The 25,958-nt window shown below is 44.1% G+C and overlaps 2 protein-coding genes across 3 annotated transcripts in view; both read right to left on the reverse strand.

Moving 5' to 3' along the window:
* Nucleotides 1-1,398: 1,398 nt before the first annotated feature.
* On the reverse strand, nucleotides 1,399-9,519 carry Rbp7 (retinol binding protein 7). The gene is given in 6 exon segments (XM_074079673.1): nucleotides 1,399-1,449; nucleotides 2,941-3,041; nucleotides 3,237-3,268; nucleotides 3,270-3,419; nucleotides 6,916-7,020; nucleotides 9,509-9,519. Coding segments are annotated over 6 exon segments (450 nt in total).
* Nucleotides 9,520-10,763: 1,244 nt separating this feature from the next.
* The window catches only part of Nmnat1 (nicotinamide nucleotide adenylyltransferase 1), a 28,319-nt gene continuing 13,124 nt past the window's right edge, over nucleotides 10,764-25,958 (reverse strand). For both annotated transcript variants that reach the window (XM_074081392.1, XM_074081393.1), the window contains exons 2-5: nucleotides 22,883-23,054; nucleotides 20,075-20,258; nucleotides 17,685-17,827; nucleotides 10,764-17,131 (exon numbers count right to left, since the gene is read on the reverse strand). In XM_074081392.1, the coding sequence (XP_073937493.1) occupies nucleotides 16,731-17,131; nucleotides 17,685-17,827; nucleotides 20,075-20,258; nucleotides 22,883-22,997 (843 nt within the window). In that variant the 5' untranslated portion in view covers nucleotides 22,998-23,054 and the 3' untranslated portion in view covers nucleotides 10,764-16,730. The remainder of the gene's footprint in view (nucleotides 17,132-17,684; nucleotides 17,828-20,074; nucleotides 20,259-22,882; nucleotides 23,055-25,958) is intronic.

Genomic DNA, 25,958 nt, shown 5'->3' on the forward strand with positions numbered 1-25,958 from the left:
CCACCAACAACAGGTGTTGGCGAGGATGCGGGGAAAAAGGAACCCTCTTACACTGTTGGTGGGAATGTAAACTAGTACAACCACTCTGGAAAAAAATTTGGAGGCTACTTAAAAAGCTAGACATTGATCCACCATTTGATCCAGCAATACCACTCTTGGGGATATACCCAAAAGACTGTGACACAGGTTATTCCAGAGGCACCTGCACACCCATGTTTATTGCGGCACTATTCACAATAGCCAAGTTATGGAAACAGCCAAGATGCCCCACCACTGACAAATGGATTAAGAAAATATGGTATCTATACACAATGGAATTTTATGCAGCCATGAAGAAGAACGAAATGTTATCATTCACTGGTAAATGGATGGAATTAGAGAACATCATTCTGAGTGAGGTTAGCCTGGCCCAAAAGACCAAAAATTGTATGTTCTCCCTCATATGTGGACATTAGATCAAGGGCAAACACAACAATGGGATTGGACTTTGATCACATGATAAAAGCGAGAGCACACAGGGAGGGGTGAGGATAGGTAAGACACCTAAAAAACTGGATAGCATTTGTTGCCCTTAACGCAGAGAAACTAAAGCAGGTACCTTAAAAGCAACTGAGGCCAATAGGAGAAGGGGACCAGGAACTAGAGAAAAGGTTAGATCAAAAAGAATTAACCTAGAAGGTAACACCCACACACAGGAAATCAATGTGAGTCAATGCCCTGTATAGCTATCCTTATCTCAACCAGCAAAAACCCTTGGTCCTTCCTATTATTGCGTATACTCTCTCTACAACAAAATTAGAAATAAGGGCAAAATAGTTTCTGCTGGGTATTGAGGGGGTGGGGGGGAGAGGGAGGGGGCGGAATGGGTGGTAACGGAGGGGGTGGGGGCAGGGGGAAGAAATGACCCAAGCCTTGTATGCACATATGAATAATAAAAAAAAAAATAGAAAAGGTGAAAAAAAAAAAAAAAGGACCATCTCCACAACCCATACACCATCAATGCTCCCACCTGCCCAGACGTCAGGCTACCCCTCCCTCCAGAACTGCCTGTACTTATCACCACTGCTTATGTGGTTTGTTTTGTCCACCTTCCTCATTAGCTTTGGAGGCAGAAATCTCATCTTGTTCACTGGTATGTACCTTGTGTACCTCACAGATTTTCAGATACTTCCTAAAATAATGGACCATGCTAAATTTAGAAAGAAAAATATCAGAGTCACTTGGAAAGGTTTATTGAAGGAAGTTTTCTTACAATCCAAATGGCTTCCGGTACAGGCTGTGTGACAGCTCTCCAACAATAAAGCTACATCACCAAACCAGGAAAGATGAACACCTATCATTCTGCAATACAGCTTTAAGCTGTAGTCACAAATAGATATGTGTAACTCCGGATACTTATCAGGATCTCTGGAAGGTCTGTTTTCAGACTTGGCCTTCACAGAACATCTCCTGGGATAGGGAGGAAGGGAAGAAAAAGGAAGATGAGTTGATGAATCGTATGTTTTGGTTCTCAACTCTCCAGACCCAAATGTGTGGGATTTTTTCCTGCTGAAACCAAACATGTAGTGTCATTTCCAATCCCACTTATCCAAGTCATAGCCACAAAGTGTTGGTGGCATAGTAAATTGACACACCATTTTGTTTTGTTTGGAGGAACTGGATTTTGAACTCAGGACCTTGTGCTCTCTAGACAGGCCTCTACCACTTGAGCCATGCCACCAGCCCCTGTATATGCCCTTTTGGTAGTGAGTAAGACATGAAATTAGCAAGAGGAAATGAGGTATGTGCCTCTGACAACACAGATCCCAACTGTGGATTCAGCCAAGGGAATAAATCCACAGATACAAAAAGCTCTAGTTCAATAGCAGACAGCACACTGAAACAAGATTCTCAGACACTTAGATTAAGGAAATGTGCCAGGTGCCAGTGGCTCATGTCTGTCATCCTGGCTACTTGACAGGCTGAGTTTAGTAGGAGACTTTGTCTCAATAAATAAACAAATAAATAGCTGGGTGCATGTGGCTCATGCCTGTTGTCCTTGCTATTTGGGAGACTGAGATGGAAAGAATCATGGTTCAAGGCCAGCCAAAGCAAATAGTTGGTGAGACCATCCCCATCTCCAAAAATAACCAGAGTGGGCTGGGATGTAGCTCAATAGTAAAGCACTTGCCTAGCATACACGAGGCCCTGGGTTCTATCGCAGCACCAAAAAAGAAAAGACAAAAAACAAAAACAAAAAACCCAAAATTAACCAGAGCAATATAGACTTCAGGTGTGGCTTAAGCAGTAGAGTTCCTGCTTTGCAAGAGTGAAGCCCTGGGTTCTAAACCCCAGTACTGCCAAAAGAAACTAAGGAGATGCATTCAAATGTTAGTCTGTCAACTTGACAGCATATTAAGCGACAGTTCACTGCCTTATTATATATATTCAATAAATATATAGTGAAATCAACAGGAAAGCTACTTAGAAACCTGGAAAAAAAATTTTTTTTGTGGTACTGGGGTTTGAACTCATGGCCTTGCTCTTGCTAGGCCGGCACTCTACCACTTGAGCCGTGCCCTCAACCTGGAAGATGTTCTTACATTGAATAAAAAGGCAGAATATTCTGCCCAAGATGAGAAGGTAACTTGGGTAGATTTCAGGACATGGCTTCCTATTTAATATTTCCTTTAATTGCCAGGGGGGTTTTTCCTAAAGATCCAGTGGTGACAGCAAATGACACTGAAGGCCAGGCATGGTGGCACACACTTGTGTAATCCCAACACTCAGGAGTTAAGGCAGGAGGATTACGAGTTTGTGGCTATCCTGAGCTACATAGTGAGTTCAAAGCCAGTCTGAGCGACATAGTCAGACCCTGTCTCAAAAATTAAAAAATAAATAAAAAATTTCCTTTAATATTGTATCATCTCATCAAAAATAAGAACAAAATGTGGCAGGTACCAGGTGGAATTTGTCTCCTTTGATCCAATGGCTCCAGCCTTGATCCTTCTTCTCTCCCTTCTGCATGCAGGTGAATTTGTCATTATCCCAGGTAACCAATCTGTGCACAAGAGAAGAAAGGAGATGTGGGTGTGTCCTGGCAGGATCCTCAACTATAACCAAGCAGAAAGCATGCCAGGTTACCCTTGCAAGATTAGGATTTTTATATTGCTTTTTTTTTTGTGGTGCTGGGGATGGAACCCAGGGCCTCATACACAAAGCATGCACTGTACCCCAAAGCTGCACCCATCCCCTTACCTTGCATTGTCTGCTATCTAGGCCTTTGTTCTTCCTAAAATTCTTCTCTAACTTTGAACTGAACAAGGTAGTTCCTTAGACTACCGTACGTGTGGATGGTGAAGGAATCCCCATTCTGTTCAATCACTTTCTGTGGCTTCAGCAACTTGGCTATCTTTTGAGTAACAAAGTCAATACCCAAAAAATAATAATGAAAAGTCTGTTCACTTGAGATGTGAAAGTTGAGAATTTGAGAGCTGTTCACAAAATCATTGCATGTGATGACCTTCGTTTCTTTTACAACTTTAACGTCGCTTGCTGCCAACACTGGATCCATACAGAAAGGCACTCTGGGAAACATCCATCCAAAGACTGAGTAAAATGTTTAGACAGCATTCCTGAAAGTCATTAGTCTGGCTCTGCCTTAGGTAATGGATTTGAAACTGGCCATGGAAGAAGTGGTTGTGGGAATCCCTCCAGAGGCTGATGAGAGGACAAGGAAGCCAAGGAGATAGGGCTCAGGCCCTGACCCAGCCTCAGTCCCAACAACTCTGTCTTTTCACAGGCACAGGGCGTGTGCAAGGCCCTGGGTTCCATCCCTAGCACCAAAGAAGAAGAATCTCAGTTGGAATTCCAGTTTCACTTAGTACTTTTTTGTTATTGTTATGGTGCTAGGGAGCTACACCCCCCAGTCCCACTTGATAGCTTTGAGCACATTATATAGCTAGAGGCAAAGCATTGCTATAGTAAATGGTGTGACCAAGTGACATTTCAGCAGGGAGCTGAGAGAGGTGAGCCACAAGGATTTCTGGGGAAAGAGTTTAGGTGGAAGTCACTGGGAGCCCAAGTACTCTGAGAGATGGTGTGCTGGTGTGTGTCAGGTGCTTGGAGGAGCCTGGTGGGGCTGAAGCAGAAGGAGAGGAGTTGGAGATGAGACATGATCCATGGGCTTTAATTCAGTCAGTTGGAGTGAGATGGAAACAGTGGAGTGCTCCAAACAGGTCACAGGATCTGAGTAGCAGGCAGCCAGACTCAAGCCTCCTTATCACCCTGGCACTCCCATGGGCCTTGGCTCATGGTTCTTCCACATAGAGATTATAGAGACTATCGTAGTATATAAAGAAAGTCTGGACAGGTACCAGTGGCTCATGCCTGTATACCTAGCTACTTGATAGGCTGAGATTGAGAGATATTGAAGTTTGAGGCCAGCCTGGGCAAATAGTTCACAAGACCCCATCTCCAAATTCACCAGAGCAAAATGGACTGAAGGTATGACTCAAGTGGTAGGGCTCCTGCTTTGGAGGCATGAAGCCCTGAGTTCGAACCCCAGTTCCACCAAAAAAAAAAAAAAAAAGAAGAGGGGGGAGGGTCTTCATTTCAGAGATTAATGTGCCTTGCTGCAGGTAGTTTGATTCCACAGTTGACCTGTTTCCATGTGTTTGTGTAAAAGATCCCATTTTTTTCTTCTAAAATTTTCGATATTTTGAGATGTTCTCACTTATGTAGCCCAGGCTAGCCTTGAATTCAAGCCCTTCTTGCCTCAGCCTCCTGAGTGCTGGGGTTATAATAATGCTGGATAACAAATTCATTTCTCCTCCTCCTCCTCCTCCTCCTTCTTCTTCTTGGCAGTTCTGGGGTTTGAACTCAGAGCCATGAGCTATCACTTGAGCCACACCTCCAGCCAGTATTCATTTCTGGATCATGGTGTCTCCTCTGCCAGGCATGTATAAACATTCATTTCCATCTGGCACCAACTGTAAAGCTGGCAGTGCTGTCAAGGGCCAAATGCCTCCCACCTCCACTTCCCACACAGAAAACTTGAAAAAGCACTAATCATAGTTCATTCAGCAACTTATTAACCTCATCCATTTGGGGCTGGAGCCATACTCTAAAGCTGGCTTCTTTAAAGACCAGAATTTACTTTAAGGGATGGGGGTGTAGTTCAAGGATAGGGAGTGGGAGCTAGGGTTTCATTCCCAGCACAGCAATTTAAAAAAATTACTTAAAATTAGTGTTCTGGACACTTTCTGCAGACCCATACTATGATGTCAATGGGCCAAATGGCCTTAATGTGCATAATGCTTTTTTTTTTTGGTGGTACTGGGATTTGAACTCAGGGCCTCACACTTTCTAGGAAGACACTGTACCACTTGAGCCATGTTTCCTGTTGGGTATTTTCAAAATAGGATCTGGCGAACTATTTGCCTGGGCTGGCTTCCAGCCATCATCCTCCTGATCTTTGCCTCCTGAGTAGCACTAGGCTTGCAGGCATGAGCCACCAGGCACCCAGCCAAATCATGCTTTTCCTTATCACTAGATTTTGTCAAGTAGGAAATAATGCACTCAAGTAGGAAGGAACAGACAGCCTGAGGTGCACATTACTACAGCATGTGAGAAGATACACTTTAGGGCAGGACTGCAAAGAAGTCCTTACAAACATATCCTTATCTAAGCTTCAGATGTTCACATTAACGATTATCTGAGTCACTTCACATCTTGAGGAATTGCTTGGAATTCCACTTAATGCAGTGGCCTTGTGTCACTTGTGAGCACATGTTGACATTAGCTCTGGGCTCCCCTGTGCCTAGAGCTTTGCATTCCGGGGCTTCCTTGGGGTCCCACCAGGAACTCCCACACCACAAGCCAAGGGAGCCTCCACACATTAAAACTCAAGCAAGGGCTGGGGCGTGGCTCAAATAGGAAAGCACCTGCTTAGCAAGGACAAGGCCCTGAGTTCAAACCTCAGTACTACCAAAAGATAAAGAAAAAGAAAAATATGGCACCCCCTCCTTCCAATTTATAATGTTACTTGAGCAGAACGCAGAGCCAGAGCAACCATACTCCCCGCCCTGCTCTTGTCACCACGGCATTTCTGGACCATCTGTCACTGAGGAACAGTGCCACATAGGCAGAAGTGCTGGGCACACAGTAGGTGCTGAAATCCACCAAATCGGCAGAATGAGACTATGGGCAGGACAAAGGCAACCAGCGCCCCAGTGCGAGGGCCTTTGGAAGCGAGGACACTGGTCCCTCCTCCCTCGCGGGGTTCCCTTTGCAGCGGCCCTGCAGCACAGGATGACCCTAAGGGCTAGTGTGCGTCCCCCAGGCGGCCAGCAGGGGGCCGGGTCCCTGTCCCCGCTCCGGCAGCCAGCGGAAGGGAAGACGGAGACGTCCAGAGATTTCCACTCGGCGCTGGGACTCCAGCGGGCACCGGAGGCTGCGGCCCCACCTCCCGGGGTGCCGAAAGCGGCTGCGGGCGACCGTCGCCCTGGCGACGGCTTCAGGCCCCGGACCCCGTCTTTCCTGCTGCATCTCCGTCCCCACCTCCCGCGTGTCCCCCGAGACGCCTCTGCGGCCTTAGAAGTCCGCGGTGGGACCCGCCTGGGCCGCGGGGCCAGGAGAGACCGACCCGGGATGGACAAGGGCACAGGGGTTCGGGGAACACGAGAATGGAAGGGGGCACGGAGAGACAGGCGGGGGACAATCGGACCGGTAGACAGAACTGAGGGTGGACAGGTGGATGGGTGGTCGGAGGGGCTAAGGACAGACCCACCGGAAGCACAGGAGTGGGCTGTGTGGAGGGAATGACAGAGAACAAACAGGCCAGGCGCCTTCTCTGGACCCCAGGACTCGCGACCAGGGCCCGGGGACCCCCTTCCCCGTCTCGTGGGCGGCGCGGGCCCCTCCCGTCCTCCTGGGGCCAGCATGTAGCCCTTGAAGTTGTCACTTCTGAGCAGGTTCCAGGTGCCACGAGGTCGGCAGACATGGTTGGGGGTCCTGGGCGAATACCTGCGGGCGGTGGTCCTATAAGTGGGCCAGGGGACAGGGCCGGGGCGGGACCCAGGGAACAGCTTCCTTCCTCAAGTGCTCCTGACTCTGCTCCCCGCTCACCACCAGCCCTCCCCACCCCCGCACCCCCAACCCTTGGCAACTCCTTAGTTGCCCTTGGGGCTCCTTCTCCTTCAAATTCAGCGAACCCCAGACCTAGGGCCCCATTTTTCTTTTCCTACATGTTAATGACTAAGGGATGACCTTCAAACTCATGACATTAAATACGGTGTCAACTGCAAATAATGATGCACCTATTAGTCCAACACAAAAAAGAGGAATGTCAATAAATGGGGGGCCTGGGGTTTGAATTCAGGGCTTCACTCTTGCAAAACCGGTGCGCTGCTGCTTGAGCCACACCTCCAGTCCACTTCGCTGTGGTTATTTTGGAGATGCGGTCTCATGAACTTTTTGCCAGAACTGGCCTCAAACTGAGATCCTCCCAATCTCAGCCTCTCAAGTAGATGGGATTGCAAGTGGGAGCCCCTGGCACCTGGCTGGGACTATTTTTCTTGCCCAGCAATCATAAAATAAGTGATTGCTGGTGATGTTTCCACGCTCAGACACTTGGGTCCTGGTGATCTTTTTTGTTTGTTTGTGAAGTACTGGGGTATGAATTAAGGCCTCACCCTTGCTAGGCAGGCATTCTAGCACTTGAGGTACTCCACCAACTTGTCCTGGTGATCTTTTATTCCTGCTTGCTACCTCACCAGCATGAGTTGGCTGTTGGGTTTCTAGCCAGACCATTCACTGGAGAAAGCATCCCGCAGCATTATCTTTTAGGTAGAAATATCCAGCAGAGTTTACATCTTATTACCCCAAACCGGTGCATGTCACCTGTCACACAATGGATCTTGGGAGATCTAAGTCTCCAGGATTTATCCTGTACTGCAGGGAGAGGAGAAGGAGAAGGGAGTGGGAACATGGACTAACCTACAGTGGCCACAAACACTGTCTATATATCCTGTCTTCAAGATTTACATGTCCATGTATGACCTCCCCATGAGCTCCATATTCAAATATGCTAATAGCTAACATTTACTGTGTGCTTACCATGTGTATTATCATTTGTCAGAAAATCCTACTTCTCCAGTAGCTACTTTTCCTTCCTTTTTTTTTTTTTTTGGCATACTGGGATTATTTGAACTCAGTGCCTTGTGATTGCTAGGCAGGTACTCTACCTCTTGAGTCACACCCCAGCTCCAAGAGTTACTTTATTACCTCTATTTGATAGAGACAAAGCTGAGGCACAGAGAAGTTAAGTGACTTGCAGAAGGTCATAAAATACAATTGGTGGACCCACTTTCCAAGCTCCTGTGCCAATACTCTCATAGCATTTGTTGTCGTCACTTAGATGTCTTAAAGTTATTTGAAACTTGACACATCCACATAGAAATTGTAAGCACAACATTTTTTCTAGCTTCCCTACTCTCCATAACTTCTGCCAGTAGTCACCTGATTGCTCAAGTCAAGAACCAGGTAGGAGCCTGGCACCGATGGCTCACGCCTATAATCCTAGCTACTCAGGAGGCAGAGTTCAGGAAGATCACAGTTTGAAGACAGCCCAGGCAAATAGTTCAAGAGACACTATCGTGAAAAAAACAATCACAAAAATGGCTGATGGAGTGGCTCAAGGTGTAGGCCTTGTGTTCAAACCCAAGTACCACAAAAAAAAAAAAAAAAAAGAACCAAGTAGGTGTGGCCTTCTCCCTTCTCTTCTTGTGACATTCTGCCATTCTCAACTCAGTGACTCCAATCACGCCAGTTTTGTGGTGGAGGTTCGTGCAGAGGTCTAAACCTTCCCTTCTCCGGGTCTTTGCATTTGGTGTTCTCTCTTCCTGGGATGCTTTCCTCTGGGTTTTGTGTGGCTAGCTAACTCCTTTGGCTTCTAGTTCAAAGAGAGAATGGTCTTTTCCAATCATGTGCTCTGTGGAGAGAAATTTTCCCTACACATCACAGGCCTCTTTCCACAACTACTTCCTCCTCACGGAGGTGGGATGAATTACTTGTTTAGGGACAACTGCATGGCCACCTGTCCTGGTTTCCCAGGTACTAAAGGAGGGCTCAGGAAATGGAACTTTTACTGCTAAAACTCAAGACTCTTGCAAAGTGGAATGAGAGCTTGCCCAAAGGAACACAGTAATTGAGCCATTTAATCAACAGGTAGAGTTACTCTATCAGGGTTCTAAACCCAGAGGGGACCTGGGAGTGCATCTCTTTTTGCAGATGCAAACTTTCCCTCAGGTAGGCTGTTTCAAAGTCCAGATTAAATGTTCACACACACACACAAACCCTAGTTAGGTTGAACATAATTAAAGTTGGCTTGGAATACAGTTCAGAGGTAAAGTGTGTGCTTAGCACACCCGAGGCTCTGGGCTTAATACCCAGCACCAAAAAAAAAAAAAAAATCACTAATTTCCTCACTACTGGGTAATCTGGGCAGGACTCACCAGGGACAGGTCACCTTAGCTCCATGCGGCATTAGCTGGAATAAGCTGACAGTTGACTTGAGGTGGGAGGACTGGAGAAGACACTTCCAAAATGGCTCAGGCTCACCATTAGCAAATTGATGCCTGCTATGTGTTAGCTGGGAGCTAGGGTCAGATCTCCCATGATGTGACCTCTTCCTGGGCTTCCTGGGCTCCTAGAAATTGGTCTCAGAAGTTATCCAAGCTTACTTTCACCAGAGTCCCAGGCCTTGGAAGAGTCAAAGGGAGAGGGCAAGGCAGGGTATGGAGGGTAGCTCAGTGGCAGACCTCTCGCCTAGTGTGCACGAAGCCCTAGGTTCAGTCCCCAGCACCTAGAAAACAAAAAAGCAAAGGGAACATGCACCTCACCTCCCATGGGAGGATTGTCAGTGTCACCTTGGGAGAGAAGCAAGTGGATCAGAGTGAGTGTTACAGACATTTTGGACACTGACAGTGTCATAGTTAACAATCCCTCTTTTGACTTTTGCACTAACCTGAACTTTGTGGGTAATAGGGTGCTATTTTGGCCCTCCATTGGTAGTTTTTTCTTTCTGTCTTATTTTCCGGTTAGTTGGTTTAGAACTTGGACAGGAAAGTACCTGGATCTCTTTAAAAAAAGCCTCCCAAATCCACCTCCAAACAGCCTTCAGTTATACTTTTTTTTTTAATTATTCACTTATTCACATGTGCATACATTGTTTGGGTCATTTCTCCTCCCTGCCCCCTCCCCCACCCTCCTCCCTATACTTTCTTTTTAGCTTAGGATTCATTAATAGTGGTTAATTGTGAAATTTCTTTAGGTGACTGTTCAAAGTGTTTTGAACTAGTTCACCACCTCCATCAGACTCCCTCAAGCTCCCTTTTTTCCTCCTCCCCTTCGAGCAGTATTTGGTGGGTTTCATACTGCGATCTCCATACATTTATGTGTAATATACTTCAATCCTCTTTGCCCCCAGTACTCTCTCCTCCCCCCACCACAGTTCCCCTTGTATACTCAACTTCAGTTACACTTCTTATATCTATTTGCTCTGTCACAGTTCTGCTTACATCCTTCATACTGACCATAATCCCTAACGATCTCTTTTTTTCCTTATTTAATGACTGCCTTTTCCATGCAAGGCAGAGACTATGGTCATGTCATTCACCACTATAGTATCTCCAGGTCTAGAACAGAGCCTGGAAAGTGTTCAATAAAGGTTTGTTAAATGATTAACTGACTGACTACAACTTTTTTCTAAAGGAGAAATACCATTTAAAAAAATGATGTTTTTTCTTTTATTTACTAGCATATTATAGTTGTACTGGGGGTACATTGTAATATTTACAAAGGTGCTTACAATATGTCTTAGATTCACCCCCTCCATCCTTCTTCATCCCCATCCTTTCCCTTCCCAGAACAGTTTCAACAGGTCTCATTGTTCCACTGTCACACATGAATATGCAGTACTTCCATCATATTCACCCTCCTTCACCCTTTTCTTATGTCCTCCTGCCTCCACTGGTACCAACCTCAAGACAGGACCTGTTTTATCTTCCTGTCCTTCATTTAAAAAAAAAAAAAGACAGTTTTGTTCATAATGGTTATACAGGGAGTTTCATTAAGTGAAACTCCTTATATGTAAGTGACATTTCCTTATATGTAAGGAAATGTTCATCCCCTCCATTATTCTCCTTTCTACCTTAGTCCTCTTCTTATGGTGATTTCAACAGGTTTGAATGTTCCATATTCATAGTTGAATAGAAAAATTCATCAACTATATTCACCTTCTTTACTTTCTTCATTTACCCTCCCCCTCCCATTAGCGTGATGTTTTACCTTTGTTTTTTGTAGTACTGGGATTTGAACTCAGGGCTTACACCTTGAGCCACTCCACCAGCTGTTTTTTTTGTGATGAGTTTTTTTGAGATAGGGTCTTTCGAAATATTTTCCGGGGCTGGCTTCAACCACGATCCTCCTGATCTCTGCTTCCTGAGTAGCTAGGACTATAGGAGTGAGCCACAGGTACCCAGCTCCATTTTACATTTTTGTTGTTCATTGTTTAGGTATATGTTTGAAAAATACTGTTTTTATTACCATATTGTTGTTCTGGGGGTACACTGTAACATTTACAAAGGTGCCTATAATATATTTTAGTTAAATTCACCCCTCCATTGTTCTCCCTTATCTGTCCTCCCCCCATTCTTAGAACAGCTTCAACAGGTCTCATTTTCCAATTTTGATACTTGAATACATAATATTTGCACCGTATTCACTTCCTACACCCTTTTCTTATATCCTCCCCCCAACACTGGTACCAAATCCCCAGACAGGACCTGTTTGACCTTCCTGTCCTCTGTTTTTGAAAACAGACATTTTTGTTTGCTTTAGATAGCTATATAGGACTTTCATTATGACATTTATATATATACATAAATATATAAATATACATATATACATAATATAATTTATATATATACAGCCAAAATTGGTTTATTCCCTTCATTTTTCTTTCTACCTTAGTCCTTTTTTTTGGCAGTACTGGGGATTGAACTCAGGGTTTTATGCTTGCTTGGCAAGCACTCTACTACTTGACTCACTACACTAGCCCTTTTTTGGTTGGGTACTTTTTGAGATAGGGTCTCTTGAACTGTTTGCCTAGGCTGGCTTCAAACCACCATCCTCCTGATCTCTGCCTCCTGAGTAGCTAGGATTATAGCGTAAGTCTGATTTCAACGGGTTTAGAAATTCTGTATTCATTCTTGTGTAGAAATTACATCAGTCATATTTACCTTCTTTACTGCCATACTCTGGTTTCTCTTCAGATCGTATAAATCTTTCACCTTTCCCTTCCTTTACTCTCCCTCTCCCATTAGTGTTCTACCCTTAGTGTGACCTGTTTTACATTCTTGTCCTTCATTGTTTAGGTATCTGTTCAAGAAATACCATTTTTATGGAGAAGCCAGAAGGGTAGCAATTTGCCCTGAATGGGCTATCACAATGTCTCTTAAGACATTGACTCCTTTGGTGGAATATGACCAATTGTCATCTAAAGGCACAGAACTGTGAACGCTGACCAGAGTTCTGGAGCATGGGATCAGGACATAGAAAGAGTATACTTACTTCCTACCCTTAAAATCTTATGTTCTAAAACTCGACCTGAAAATGAAAACCACAGATGTAACAAATAATGCTAGCCTTTGAGCTGGCTTTGGACCTACTTGAGCAAAGACCATCTATTGTGGACAGAGATCAGACTTGCCCAGAGGACAGGGAGTAATTTTCTCCTCTGTAATTCCAGATCTTCCTTCTAAATGCCAAAAGTTATTCTCTCTACAGAAGAAAGAAACCTATTTGGCCTTCCTTTCCTTCTATTTGATGCCAGTGACTTCAGCCATAACATTAAAGCCAGGATGAGGTTCTAAACTTGTGTACAGCATGTCTCCTTCTAGATAGTAAAGGATAGAATTGATGAAGGCACTTGTAGTGGGAATATTCTTCTGTCACTGGAGTTTGACTCTCCTACAACTCAAGGGACACTGTGACTATCAGAGTAGAGGAAGGGAAAGAACTTGGGATCTTGATGACACTTGATGGGCAGGTTGTACAGCTTATGCTTCGTATGCAGAAGGCCCTGGGTTCGATCCTCAGCACCATGACCCATATTACCTCCTCCTCTGACTAGACATTTATTGCCCGAGTTCCAAGGAATTGGTAACATTGGGAAGTTTAACTACTTCCATATGGAGTGAATACATCAGAAATCTCCAGCAAACTCATATTTTTTAAAGTTTTATTTATACTCATCTAATTAGGCCAGATGAAAATTTAAGATTTGGCTGAACCTTTATTCTTTGGGAAGTAATATTTCATACAAGGAGAACTTTTAGTACAAGCTCTGAAGACACACTGCTTAGAGCCAAGTCTTAGTGTTAGCATTTATACCAGTCTCTAATTTTGCTAGGATTCTTTATGATATAAGGCACCATTAGCTCAAGCCCAGTGGTATTCAGGTAAGTGTTGGCACTATGAAGTTCAAAAGCACCACCTTCAGAGATGGACATTGTTCACGAATCCTCACAGTTGAGTGGCTGCCGTGATGAATGATTTAGATCAAGGCCTTTGGAAATAATTCTGAGAACAGCAGAGGAATGAACTTCCTGCAGCATCCTGAAGAAAATGTTAGAGGCATCTACTTCACAATATAGAAACTTCTGGACCCCCACACAAGTGAATCAGAGAGGTTGAGATAAGATAGCAGGCCTCCTGATACCAGGAGGGACCCTCAGGATGGCAAGGGAAGAAAGCATCCTCTGAAACAGTAGATTAATCTCAAGTGCCCCTTTGGCTCAATCCTATACCTTTATCACCAAGGAGAACCACTCCTTGGACCTAACAAGCTTGCTGTTCACAAGTAAAAGTAAAAAGACTCTGTATGCTACAGATCCTTCTCAATTGAAGATGCCAGGAAAGGACTCTCACTGCCAAGTTCATTCACTGAACTCAAATTATACAATGTGAGGATAAAGAGTTCAACACATAAAATCTGCCAGCATCAAACATACAAAACACCAGCTTCACACATTTCCTCAACTCCAAGTCACAACAGTTGATAATCTTTATTTCCCTGTGAAGTTTTTGTTGTAAATTCCATTAACCAAAGAGGAAGCTCTGTCCTGAAGACACCCAAAATTATGCTGTTACATAGCTACAGCTAAGCAGCATCCCTGGAATGGGTCAGAACGCCAAGTACCAGGTTCTATGTACAAAGTTGTTGATTCACAAATAGGGCAGGGAGGGGGCAGGGAGAAGGGAGGAGAAACAAAACAAAACAAACAAAAAAAAAACCAAATAGGACAACAATAGGATTCTTTCCTAGACAATGGGACTCCTGAGAGGGCCCCCACATCCTCACCCAGTGAGTCCTGAGGTCAGTATAGAGAAGCAGGGTTTGGGCACTTCCAAGTGGGAAGGTGCTACAGTCTGAGGGACATTTCCAGCATCGGAATCTTACTATAGTCCACACGACTCTTCATATGAAACAGATGGAATTTTCTAGAAGTCAAAGTTCAAGTTTAATAGCTCCATCTACTTCTAGACCATTATTTTTCAGTTCTCCTTCAACTCTTAAGCTCCAAAAAGTTAAGAGAAATGAGCCTCATCTCTGTAATCTGAGATTCTGACCTTCCAACAATTCAGCAGTCAGATACTGAAACATACTGGGGGCCAGGTTTGCACCCCTCCCTACCTTTGTGAGTCAGCCTGGTGGCTTTAGTAAGAGTAAGCTGAGGATGGCAGCGTCTACATTTCCCAACCTTAACCATTTCCTTTTTCCAGATCTGACTATACAATTGTACAATTATAGATCGGTATTTTTTTCTTCTGTAGAATTATAAACCCTTCTTCTGGAGAGGTGTCAGTATGAAATATAAATTCCAAAAAGGTAAGCTAGTCTATTTTCATTAGGAGTTTAAGTTTAATCCTTTCTCTTTCATAGAACAAATTTCACAAGTCATAAAAAGCTATCTCTGGTCTTTCTGCTTTACCAATGTGTGGTGGCAAATTTCCACAAAATTTTAATCAGTTGTAAACCATAACAATATACTTATGTTTTTAACTTAAAGTGGGACTTCAAGGCTGGCTGTGGTGGCTTGCACCAATAATCCTAGCATTTAGGAGGCTGAGGCAGGAGGATTAGAAGTTTGAGGCCAGCCAGGGCTATGTAGCAAAACCCTGTCTCAAAAAAAAAAAAAAAAAAAAAGCAAAAAAGCAAAAACCTGTGACTTCAATTGTTATTTGAGAACTTCTACTTAGTTAAACTTCATACAAAAGGGCAAGGAGAAGAAAGGTGAAAGACAACAGACCCTTTTTCTGAATAAATTCACAAAAGGCAGATTCCTGGTAGGCTGAGACTGAAAGCAGTGGGCTGTTCAGAAACTTGATAGTTGTAGACTGGAGCTTGCATCTTTCTTCTGCAAGGCACTCATCAAATTCTGAGCTGCAGGAGTTGCTAGGCTGACACAATGCAGAACTTCTCATGTTCTTAGGGTCTGCATTCATCTTTTATTGTTAAGTTACCAATGAAGGGAAATAACCTGTAAGATGCTTAAATGAGACTCCTCACTCCTTGTCATTCTGTTTGAAGTATTGTGACATTATCTCTGAAGATGTCCCTGAAGTTAACAAGATGGAGATGAGACAGGGCTAGAACATGACCCACAAGGCTCTGCTAAGAGAACATACAGAACATGTTAGACAGTGGCTCTCTACCTTTGGTGGGCATCAGAAATATCTGTGTGCCTTTGTGAGTGAGTTGGGTCCAGTGCCATAGGTGGAGTTTCCAGCAGATGGGTCTTGGCAAAGCTTAACCAGCCATTCTGATGTGTGCCAAGGAGAACTATGGTGCATTCTTATTTCTTCCAGGCATATTCACAACCTGTATTTTGCATAGCTAGAAGATGAGTGATCAACGGCACATTTTACAAGATTCTTTCTTTTTTGAGGTACCAGAGCATGAACTCAGGGCCTTACACTTGCTAGGCAGGTGCACTACTGCCTAAGCCACTCCACCAGCCCTTTTTTGTATTGGGCATTTTCGAGATAGGATCTCACAAACTATCTGCTCTGGCAGGCTTCAAACCACAATCCTCCTGATCTCTGCCTCCTGAGTAGCTAGGATTACAGGCATGAGCCACTAGCACCCGGCTTTTTTTTTTGTTTTTGACATGGGCTTTTTTTTTTTTTTTTTGCTACATTGCTCAGGCTGGTCTTGAACTCCTCAGCTTCAGTGACCCTCCTGCTTCAGCTTTCTGAGTAGCTGGCACACTAGGCCCATATCACTGAACCTGGCTGAAGTTAGGATCTTGAATGGACTTTTGCTTTTCAAACTTTGCTTCTCTTGTGTGGTAGAGCCATCATGTCCATTTCTGATTTATTTGGAGTTAGTTTCATTGAAATTTCTTCTGTTTTAGTGAAGAAATCTTTTATTTTTTCTAATCTCTTCTTTTTAAAGTCAAAGGAAAATGTACATGCTTTAAGGAAAAAAAAGACCTTTCTAAAAACCTTTATTTTAGCAACTCTGATAGAAAAAAAAACAAACCTGATTTTAATTACCTCCTGATTTTTATCAAACTCTCAAGTGTTAGTTTATAAACAGGATCACAATTTCTTCTTTGAGTTACTAATACCAGATTATTTCAAATCTCCAAAAGAACAGTCCAAGCTATCCTGCTGTAGAATGGCTATGACTGGGCTCCTGCAGTGTTTCTCTGCAAGGGAGCCAGGATAACCCCAGCATTCCTGTCCTCACTGTCCGTGCTATACAAGCTATTTTTCTCGATATATTCTTGGACAAGGTCTGGTACTAAGTAGCGAATGCTCTGGCCCCTTCTGAGGGCTCTCCGGATCTTAGTGGATGAGATATCATTCGTGATCCACTCATTCACTAGGTGAATGTTGCTCTGATGTTTCCATAGCACATCAGACTCATAGATGAATTTCTGAGCATTACTTCCAGCCCGAGTGACACAGATGAGACCATAGTCTGCCAGGATTTGGGTGATGTCCTCACTCTTCCACAAATTGGGCACACCGAAGGACTCCAATAAATCTGCCCCGCACAGCAACTTCACCTTTGGCACACCTGGGAGGAAGAATCAGACAGCTTCAGGATTTGCTTTTCTAATTATCACTTGCTGTAATTTTTATTTATTTGTCTTTCAGTGGGACTGAGGTTTGAACTCAGGACTTTGCACTTGCAAAGCAGGCACCCTACTGCTTGAGCCACACCTCCCAACAACCTGTTCTAAAATGACTCTGCATGTATTTTGGAAAAGAGGGCTTTTTGTTGTTGTTGTTTTTGCATATGTGTGGTACTGAGGTTTGAACTCAGAGCCTTGCACTTGCTAGACAAGTGCTCTGCTACTTGAGAATGTGCTTCCAGCCTGAGAATTCAGTTTTTATCAGATTCAGATTCCAAAAACAGACCCAGGACACCTCAAAAGCTAAAAACCACTTCTGGAAGAAGTAGATCTGGTACCTTTTACTCTCCCTTCCTTCTTTTCTTTCTTCATAAAACAAGAGGCATTTCCAGGTATACAGTAGGGATGGAATATTAAATGAAAACACCAAAGGTGGGGGCTTGGTTCTAGAATCTGAGCAACTCTAGTCTGGGGGCCCTGATGGAATGTACAAACCTTTAGGTTCAGACTCTAGGGATTTCTTTTGACTAGAATCCTGTCTTTGTTCAGGCCACTTCCTCTTTCGTCCAGGCCTTTCTAGCACAGGTGAGTTCTGCTGGTGGTCACAATTGCTGGCCTCTAGCTTCTCTTGATGGTGTCTACAAAATGACAAAACAACAGACTGTTCCTCTTTCTCACATGCTCCACTGAAATACTGACCTCAGGAGATGCAAGGACTTGGGTGAGTCTGTGATCCAACATTAATAGTGATGCTGAAAAGTTTCACCACTGCAAATGCCATGCCCCACCAGCACAAGGAAAAATCTGGGAGCACATCAAATGGTGACTGTCCCTATTCTAAGGCATGTGTGTGTGTGTGAAAAGAACAAGAGTTAACATTAACTGTTTATTATTTAGTGTGGTGCATACCACACTTAATCCTTTATATGGATTGTCTGATTCCATTTTCTCAGCTTCCTATATTATAAGTAGAGAATTATCCCCATAATGGAGGGGCAGATGGAGGCTTAGAGTTGCAATTCCACCTCTTGCAGAGTCCCTAGAATATAGGCAGCATTCAATAACAGTTCAACTGAGCAAATGTTTTGGCTATTATAAAACAGTGGTTATTGCCACTTTTCTATCAGAATGATTTATTATCACCATGGACAGAGGAACTAACTAATTTGCCCAAGTCTTTTAGCTTGTATACAGCAGAGCAGGACTTGAATCTGACAGTCTGGTCCAGAGCCCACAAACTTAAAAAAAAAATTTGTGTGTGTGTGGAACTGGGGTTTGAACTCAGGGCCTTGTGCATGCTCTATCATTTGAGCCATGCTCCCAGCTCTCAGAACCCAAACTCTCAATTACCAAAGACCCTAGTAATGAAGAACCACATGGTAAGGACAAGGGCCTAGAAGCGTAAGTGCCCGAGACCTGCAAGGAAGGCACCACAGGGAGGATTTGGGCAGCTTCTGTCTAGGCTGGCAGCAGGATTCACTGCTTTTCAATAGTGAATGCTACCTCAGTAATATGGACTATACCTGTGGAACCTAGCTGCTGGTCTTTTGTGCTCCTAAATTTCTTTCCTTCTGAAGAGGTGGATTGAATATGTCAAGGATAATAAAGTTACCCTGAAGCCAGAGGGTGGGATAGGGTTGGGACTCAAGAGCCTGGTCTGTGGTAGGAGAATGTTTTGACATCAAGCTGGTGAGGCAAGTCTCACTGCCAAGCCTGAAAAATGAGACCTCCCAATAAGTCAGCTAGACACCACCTGCTGGTTCAGTGCCCAGTCCTTGTAGCAGCTTCCTAACGGGACAAAGATTCTGCTGACCAGACTGTCTCATGAGAGACCTGGGAGGTAGAGGTCATCCTCACTCTGGGGCTGTGGAGCCAGGAGAGTGATCTCAGAGTGGGATGTGGCCGGCCTCCACGTCCCACTGTGCAGGGCCCAATGCTTGTAGTCTACAGCAGTGTAACAGCAGCAAAGGTGCAGCGAGGGCAGAATCAGGTTGCTGAACTCAGCTGCCACTCCCCAGCTCCTTTAACACTTGTGTCTAAGCACCTGAACCCCTCCTTTCCATGCTGAGGGGAGTGCTGTTTCCTACTATGAACCCTCTGTGATTCGCTCAGCTGCTGGAAGGTACAGAATTCTAAGATAGAAACTAGACAGGAAGGGTTTTCAGAAAGCCCTCTACCTGTACTCTCAGGATAAAATAAGAAACAGATGTTACTTTCTTAACTGGAATGGTTTCAAAGCTCTCAGCAGGAAATCTGTGCCATCCTGGAAGCTGCACACAAGACCAGGCCTACTGGGCACCAGTGGCTCATACCTGTAATCCTAGTTACTCCAGAGACAGAGAGCAGGAGATCTCAGTTCAAAGTCAGCCCGGGCAAATAGTTCATGAGACTCTATCTCAAAAAAAATCCATCACAAAAAAGGGCAGGTGGAATAGCCCAAGCAGTAACAGGGCCTGGTAGCAAGTGTGAGGCCCTGAGTTCAAACCACAGTGCCACCAGGCCTGTCCCTGAGCATGCACTGCCTGACGTCCCCCATAAGCCACCTGCCTCTCCCTGTCACATCTAAGAAAACTGACACCAATAACATCCTCTTGCAACCTGTCATTCTCACTGGGAGCACAGACAGGATAGGCAGGTTTCCTCTGTTTTCTAACAGACATCGCAAGGCAGCAAACATGTGCACATCTCACACCACACTGAAAGACGTGAAGGCTCAGGAATGTCCATCCTCGGCTGCTGTGCTCTGCAGCACGAGGTTTCCTGCCATGAGAAGCCACTGGCAGCTTTGCAAATCCGTTAGGGTCAAAGGCAGGCAGGCAGGCAAGCAGGACGACAATGGCAGCCCACTTCCCCAGAACTGACAACGTAAATTGCATCATAACTACCTTAGCACCTTCAAGGTCTCTACCCACTCCTTCTGAAGACTTTCCCATGTGTCCACTTCCACCCAATTTGAATTCTTGGTGGCAAGTTCGGCCATGATGATTCGGTGGTGGGCAGGGATAAGTCCTTTCTTCTTGTATGCATCGCCAACAGGAGAAATTATGCCTTTGATAACTTTATATCTTCCTGGATAAAGAATTAGATTTGATAGTAGGTATAACAAATTAGACTTTGTGCACAGAAGGTAATATGATCAATATTGTTTAGTAATCACAGATACCCTGTCATTGTTTTTAAACAGAGAGTCAAGCTTAGTGACTGAAATTGTGGGAAAATATATATCTTTAACCATTTTAACCCCACAGGTCTGTAGTATTAAGCACACATACACTATTACCCAATCATCACCATCCTCTGAACTTTTTCATTTCCCCCAACTGAAACCCTGTACCCCTTATGCACTAACTCCACCCTCCATGCCCAGTTTAGATTTTGACAAGTATTGCCAAATTACCGTATAAAAAGCCTTAACCAATTTGCATTGTTCACCTAGAGTGAATGCAAGAGCCCATGTCTCCCCAACCTGATTCTTTTTTGTTTTTGAGTCATAAATCTTAATACATTTCTTTTTTTTTTTTTCATTTTTTTTATTTTATCATTTTTACATTTACTCACATGTGTATACATTGTTTGGGCAACATCTGCCCTCCCCCGATTCTTTTTTTCAAACATTTTTAATAGTATATATTATTGTACAGGGGGGTTTCATTGTGACCTTCCTATATGTGCTTTCAACATACATTGGTTAGGTTTACCCCACCATCATTCTCCTTCATCCTCTTCCCATCTTTCTTTCTCTCTCTCTCTCTCTCTTTTTTTTATTGTTGTGCTGGGTGGGGTACATTGTGACATTTACAAAAGTTCTTACAATGTATCAAATACACCATACTTGAATTTCCCCTCCACCACTCTCCTTCATGCCCCTGGCCCCCCTCTCAGCTTGGACCAACCTCATTCTTGATATTCCCAAACTTTAAATGTTTTTAATGTGAGAGTCAAAAAATATATCATTTTTAAATTTAGTTCCCAGATTATTAGGATCATTAGTCAGGTTTAGCATCTGTCCATTGCCTACCTATTAGCATATTGCATGATCAGTTATGTAACAAAAAAATCTCAGTATCTAAATACATAATTCTATGTAAAAATCACAGAAAAAAGACTAGAAGGAGGCACTTTATTTATTTTATTACTTTGGTTTTTTTATTTTTTGGTGGTACTGGGGTTTGAGCTCAGGGGACTTATGCTTTCTAGGCAGGCACTCTACCACTTGAACCACTTCCTCAGCCATTTTTGCTTTAGTTATTTTTCAGATAGTATCTTGTGTTTTCACCTGGTGTTGCTTTGGACTGTGATCCTCCTATCTATGCCTTCCAAGTAGCATGGATTACAGACTTGAATCACCATGTTCAGCTTATTGAGATGGGGGTCCTATTAACTTTTTGCCTGGGCTGGCTTCAAACTGCGATCCTCCCAATCTCTGCCTCCCAAGTAGTTAGGATTGCAGGCATTAGACACCACACTCAGATCAAATTTCTATTTTAGATGAGATCGAATGCGTTCAGGGTGGTATAGGCTGTAGACTCAAATTTCTATTTTAGAAGAACCATTCTAGTATAACTGTGGGTGCAATGCTAGTAGAGAGCAGGGAGAAGACTAAAGTGAGCAGTCTAGTCAACAGTCCAGCTAGATGGCTGGGGTGTAGCTCAGTGGTAGAACACTTACCTAGCATGTATGAGGGCCTTGGTTCAACCCAGGGAAAAATAAATAGTCTAGCTAGATGGGGTTTCACCTCCAAGAAGCAAATGCTTACTTTAGTCTCACTTTTTATACTAGGCACACCCTCTTGCCTCACTCTATACAAAGATGGCTGAGAAAAAGAAACAGTACTTATTTATACACACAAATGTAACCTGCTATAAAGTGAATTTCAGGAAGAACTGAAATTATAAAAAAGCAAGGCAGGCAAGGTTTTTGTTTCCTTTTTTGGAGGCTTTCTTTTTTGTGGGGGTGGGGTTGAAATGGGAGGTGTTAAACTCCTGGGCTCAAGGGATCCTCCTCCTGAGTAGCTGGAACCACAGGTGTCTGCCACTGTGGCTGGCTGAAACTCAAGTTCTGAAGAATTGAAGATCAACATTTTTACTTCTATTCCTCTCTAAATACATAAATCTGTATTTTTTTTAATTCTATAGGCCAGTAGCCAGAGACTCCAATCCTCCCTGGACATACTTCACCCCTTGTTTGATTGTCTGTCTGTTTTTGAGATAGGGTCTTACTGGCCAGTCTCCAATTACTGGGCTCAAGTATTCTTTCCATCTCAGCCTCCCAACTGGTGAGACTTATAGGCACATGCCATCCTCTTGCCTCAGCCTCCCAAGTGCTGAGATTATAGGTATTCACTACCTCACCTGTCTCCTCACCCTCTATTGGTTAAGTACCTGGGCCGGGAAGTAGGGTAACACATTTGTGTCCAGTTGATCAAATGTCATTCTGAAACAGACATACCAAGTAGCTCTTTAGTTTTTTTTATGATGCTGAGGTTTGAACTCAGGCCCTAAACTTTCAGCTACTCCACCAGCCCTTTTTTTGTGTGTGTGATGGGTTTTTTCAAGGCAGGGTCTTGCAAACTATTTGCCTGGGCTGACTTTGAACTGTGATCCTCCTGATCTCTGCCTCCTGAGTAGCCAGGATTACAGGCATGAGCTATAGGTAACTGGCTTAATTTAAATTCTGTGGTTTACTGTTCCTACCTGTCCCATTCATGTAGTCCCTGGCCAGTTCAAACAGCCTGAGATGCATGTTGGTGACTGGATTGAAGGAGCCACAAGCAAGGAGAACTACTTCTGTCTTCTCTGATTTATCCATAGTAAGAAGATGAAGTCGTTGATTCTAAATGAAAAACTCTGGCACCTCCCTTATTGTCTACAAAGGAAAAAGAAAGGCAGTTCAGTTGCAGATATTTTAATGTCTTTTCATGTTTTCATTCTAAATACAGGGATAAAAATATCTGGCTTTAATGGTTATGCAGGGTAAGCTACAAAAATGACTTTATTTCTCCACCCTTCCTTTCCAGTGTAAATTCATAGCTCCTACTATAAAGGGATGGAATCTCTACTCTTTGTGACTTGCGTTGCCCAGGAGATTGTGGCCGAATTGATAGTCTGCAGTCCTGAGCCTAACTCTTAGAGGCTGCTAGCAATAATTTTTGTTGCTATAAGAAAATAGCTGAGGGTGGATACTTTATAAAAAAAAGATTTTGTTTATAAAGTCCTAGAGCATGGTGCTAAAATACTGGAGGTGGCCTTCCTGGCTGTGCCACAAAATAGCAAAGAAAATAGGGAACCAGTCATGTGCAGGAGGGGTCAAATATGTGGGATGCACTCACTTTGTAGCAACCTACTCTCTTAAGAATTAACTCACCCCAAGAGCCCTCATGACCTAGTTACTTTCCACTAAGCCCCACCCATTTCTTAAAGCTTCCACTGCCTCAATACCACCACACTGGAGACCAAGCTTCCAGCACGTGAACCTTGAGGGACACACTCAAACTATAGCAGAAGTTTTTTTGTTGTTTGGGTTTTTTTTTTTTTTTTGCAGTACTGGGGTTTCAACTCAGGACCTACACCTTGAGTCACTTCACCAGCCCCTTTTTGCAAAGGGTTTTTTCAAGATAGGATCTTGCAGAACTATTTGCCCAGGCTGGCTTCAAACCACAATCCTCCTGATCTCTGCCTCCTGAGCAGCTAGGATTACAGGCATGAGCCACTGGCGCCTGGCCATAGCAGAGATTTTTTTCCCTATCTACTCTCTTTGGACTGCTTGCCTCTGCCATGAAAACAAGCCCAAGTTAGCCTGCTACAGCATGACAGAACATGAGGAAGAGGGCTGGTGTCTTAGGTGATACACAGTCAATCGCTCGTATGTGACTGCAGCCAGCCCAGAGCAGCTAAACCCCAGCTAAACCTGTTCAAGCCCAAAAGCCTTCTGGAGAGCCACTTGTGCAAGTCTGTGTTCAAAAGCTCACGAACCTGGAATCTGATGTCCCTGGACAACTGCAGCATAGAAAATGACTTGCTCAGGGAGGAAGAGTGCCAGCAAGACAGCTGACTTCCTCCTTGGGCTTTTTTGCTCCATCCAAGCCCCCAGCCTATTGGATGGTGCTGCTAAACATTCAGCACGGGTCTTCTGCACTCAGTTTGCTGAACCACATGCCAATCTTCTGTGGAAACTCCCCACGCACCCCCAGAAGTATGCTTTACCAATCTTCTAGGCATCCGTCAATGCAATCAAGTTGACAAACAAACATAACCACTGCGGGACCCATAGGATAAGTACACAGACGCACAAGAGAGGAGTTATTAGGGGAATTGGCTCGCACGATTGTGGTGATTGAGAAATCCCATGACAGGCAGTCTGAAGGCATAAGACCCTGCCGGGAATGCTGGCAGTGTGGCTCAGGCAGTCTGAAGGTGCAACTCTGTTTGATGCTGAAAGCCTGAGAACCCGGGGTGGGTGTGGAGTGTTGGTGTAAATTCTGGAGTCCAAAGGCCAGGGAGGGGCTGGGGATGTAGCCCAAGTGCTTCCTTCACATGCATGAGGCCCTAGTTCAATCCCTAATACAATCATTGAAAGAAAAATAGAAAAAGGCCGGGGAGCCTGGAGTTCTGATGTCCAAAGCAGAAAGTATATTTTACCAGCCCTCAGACAGGTGACCAATTTCCTATTTTTTCCCTTCCTTTCCCTGCCCCCTCTCTCTCTAGCCCATGCTGGCCTTAAATTTGCCATCCTCCTGCCTCAGTCTCCTGAGTTCTGGGATTACAAGCATGCACCACCCTGCCCAGCTCCAATTGGCCTTTTAAATTCATTTTCTCTGAGCCTCAGCAGATATTCCCACCCAGTTCACTCTGACATGCTAAGAACCTCTGGAAACACCTTCACAGACACCCCAAAATAATGCCTTATAGGTTTCTAGTACTCCTTAATCTACTCAAGGGGACACTAAAATTAACCATCAGTAGTGTTCAGACCCAGCTGCTATACTGACCACCTTGAAACTGCTCAGATTTTTAATTTAATTTTTGGTAGCACTAGGGTTTGAACTCAAGTCCTCACACATGCTAGGCAGGCACTCTTACCCCTTGAGCCACTCTGCAAGCCTGAAACTGCTCAGATTTTATGCTCTGTATTAACAAAGCTACTGAGTGGAGTGACCAGGGCTAGAATTTGGGCTTCATGATCCTTAGGCTCTCTTTCACCAAGAAGAAGATAAACTGGAGCAGTACTTATTGGAAGTGAGCCTCATAGCTGGAGTTAAGGAAGGTGAACTGACATCTCTCAGGCAAAGGGAACCTTTGAAGGTTTCTGAGCAATGGAGTGGCAATAAGTTTCCAGAAAGGGTGTTCTATAAAAATAATGTGATGTGAATATTTAGCCCTTCCCCTTTTATGGGAAGTACGGGGGTTTGAATTCATTCTACCACTTGAGCCACACTCCAGCTATCTTTGCTTTAGTTATTTTTCAGGTAGGGTCTCCCATTTTTACATGGGGCCAGCCTCAGACTGCATTCTCCCTACCCACATAGAGATCCAATGAAGCCAGAATCTACCAATCTCTGCCTCCCACGTAGCTAGGATTACAAGCATAAGTCATCATGCCCAGCCTAAACCTTTTGTGCGGTTATGTGAGTTTGATTTTATCACCTAACTGTGTCTTTAGCTTTCTCATCTGTGAAATGGGGACAGTGGCAGAACTGATTTCAGTTATTTTGAGGGTTTTTTTTTTTTTTGGTGGTGCTGGAGATCGAACTCAGGGCCTTGCACATACGAT

The sequence above is a fragment of the Castor canadensis genome, chromosome 7 (assembly GCF_047511655.1).
Source record: "Castor canadensis chromosome 7, mCasCan1.hap1v2, whole genome shotgun sequence".
Classification (NCBI taxonomy): domain Eukaryota; kingdom Metazoa; phylum Chordata; class Mammalia; order Rodentia; family Castoridae; genus Castor; species Castor canadensis.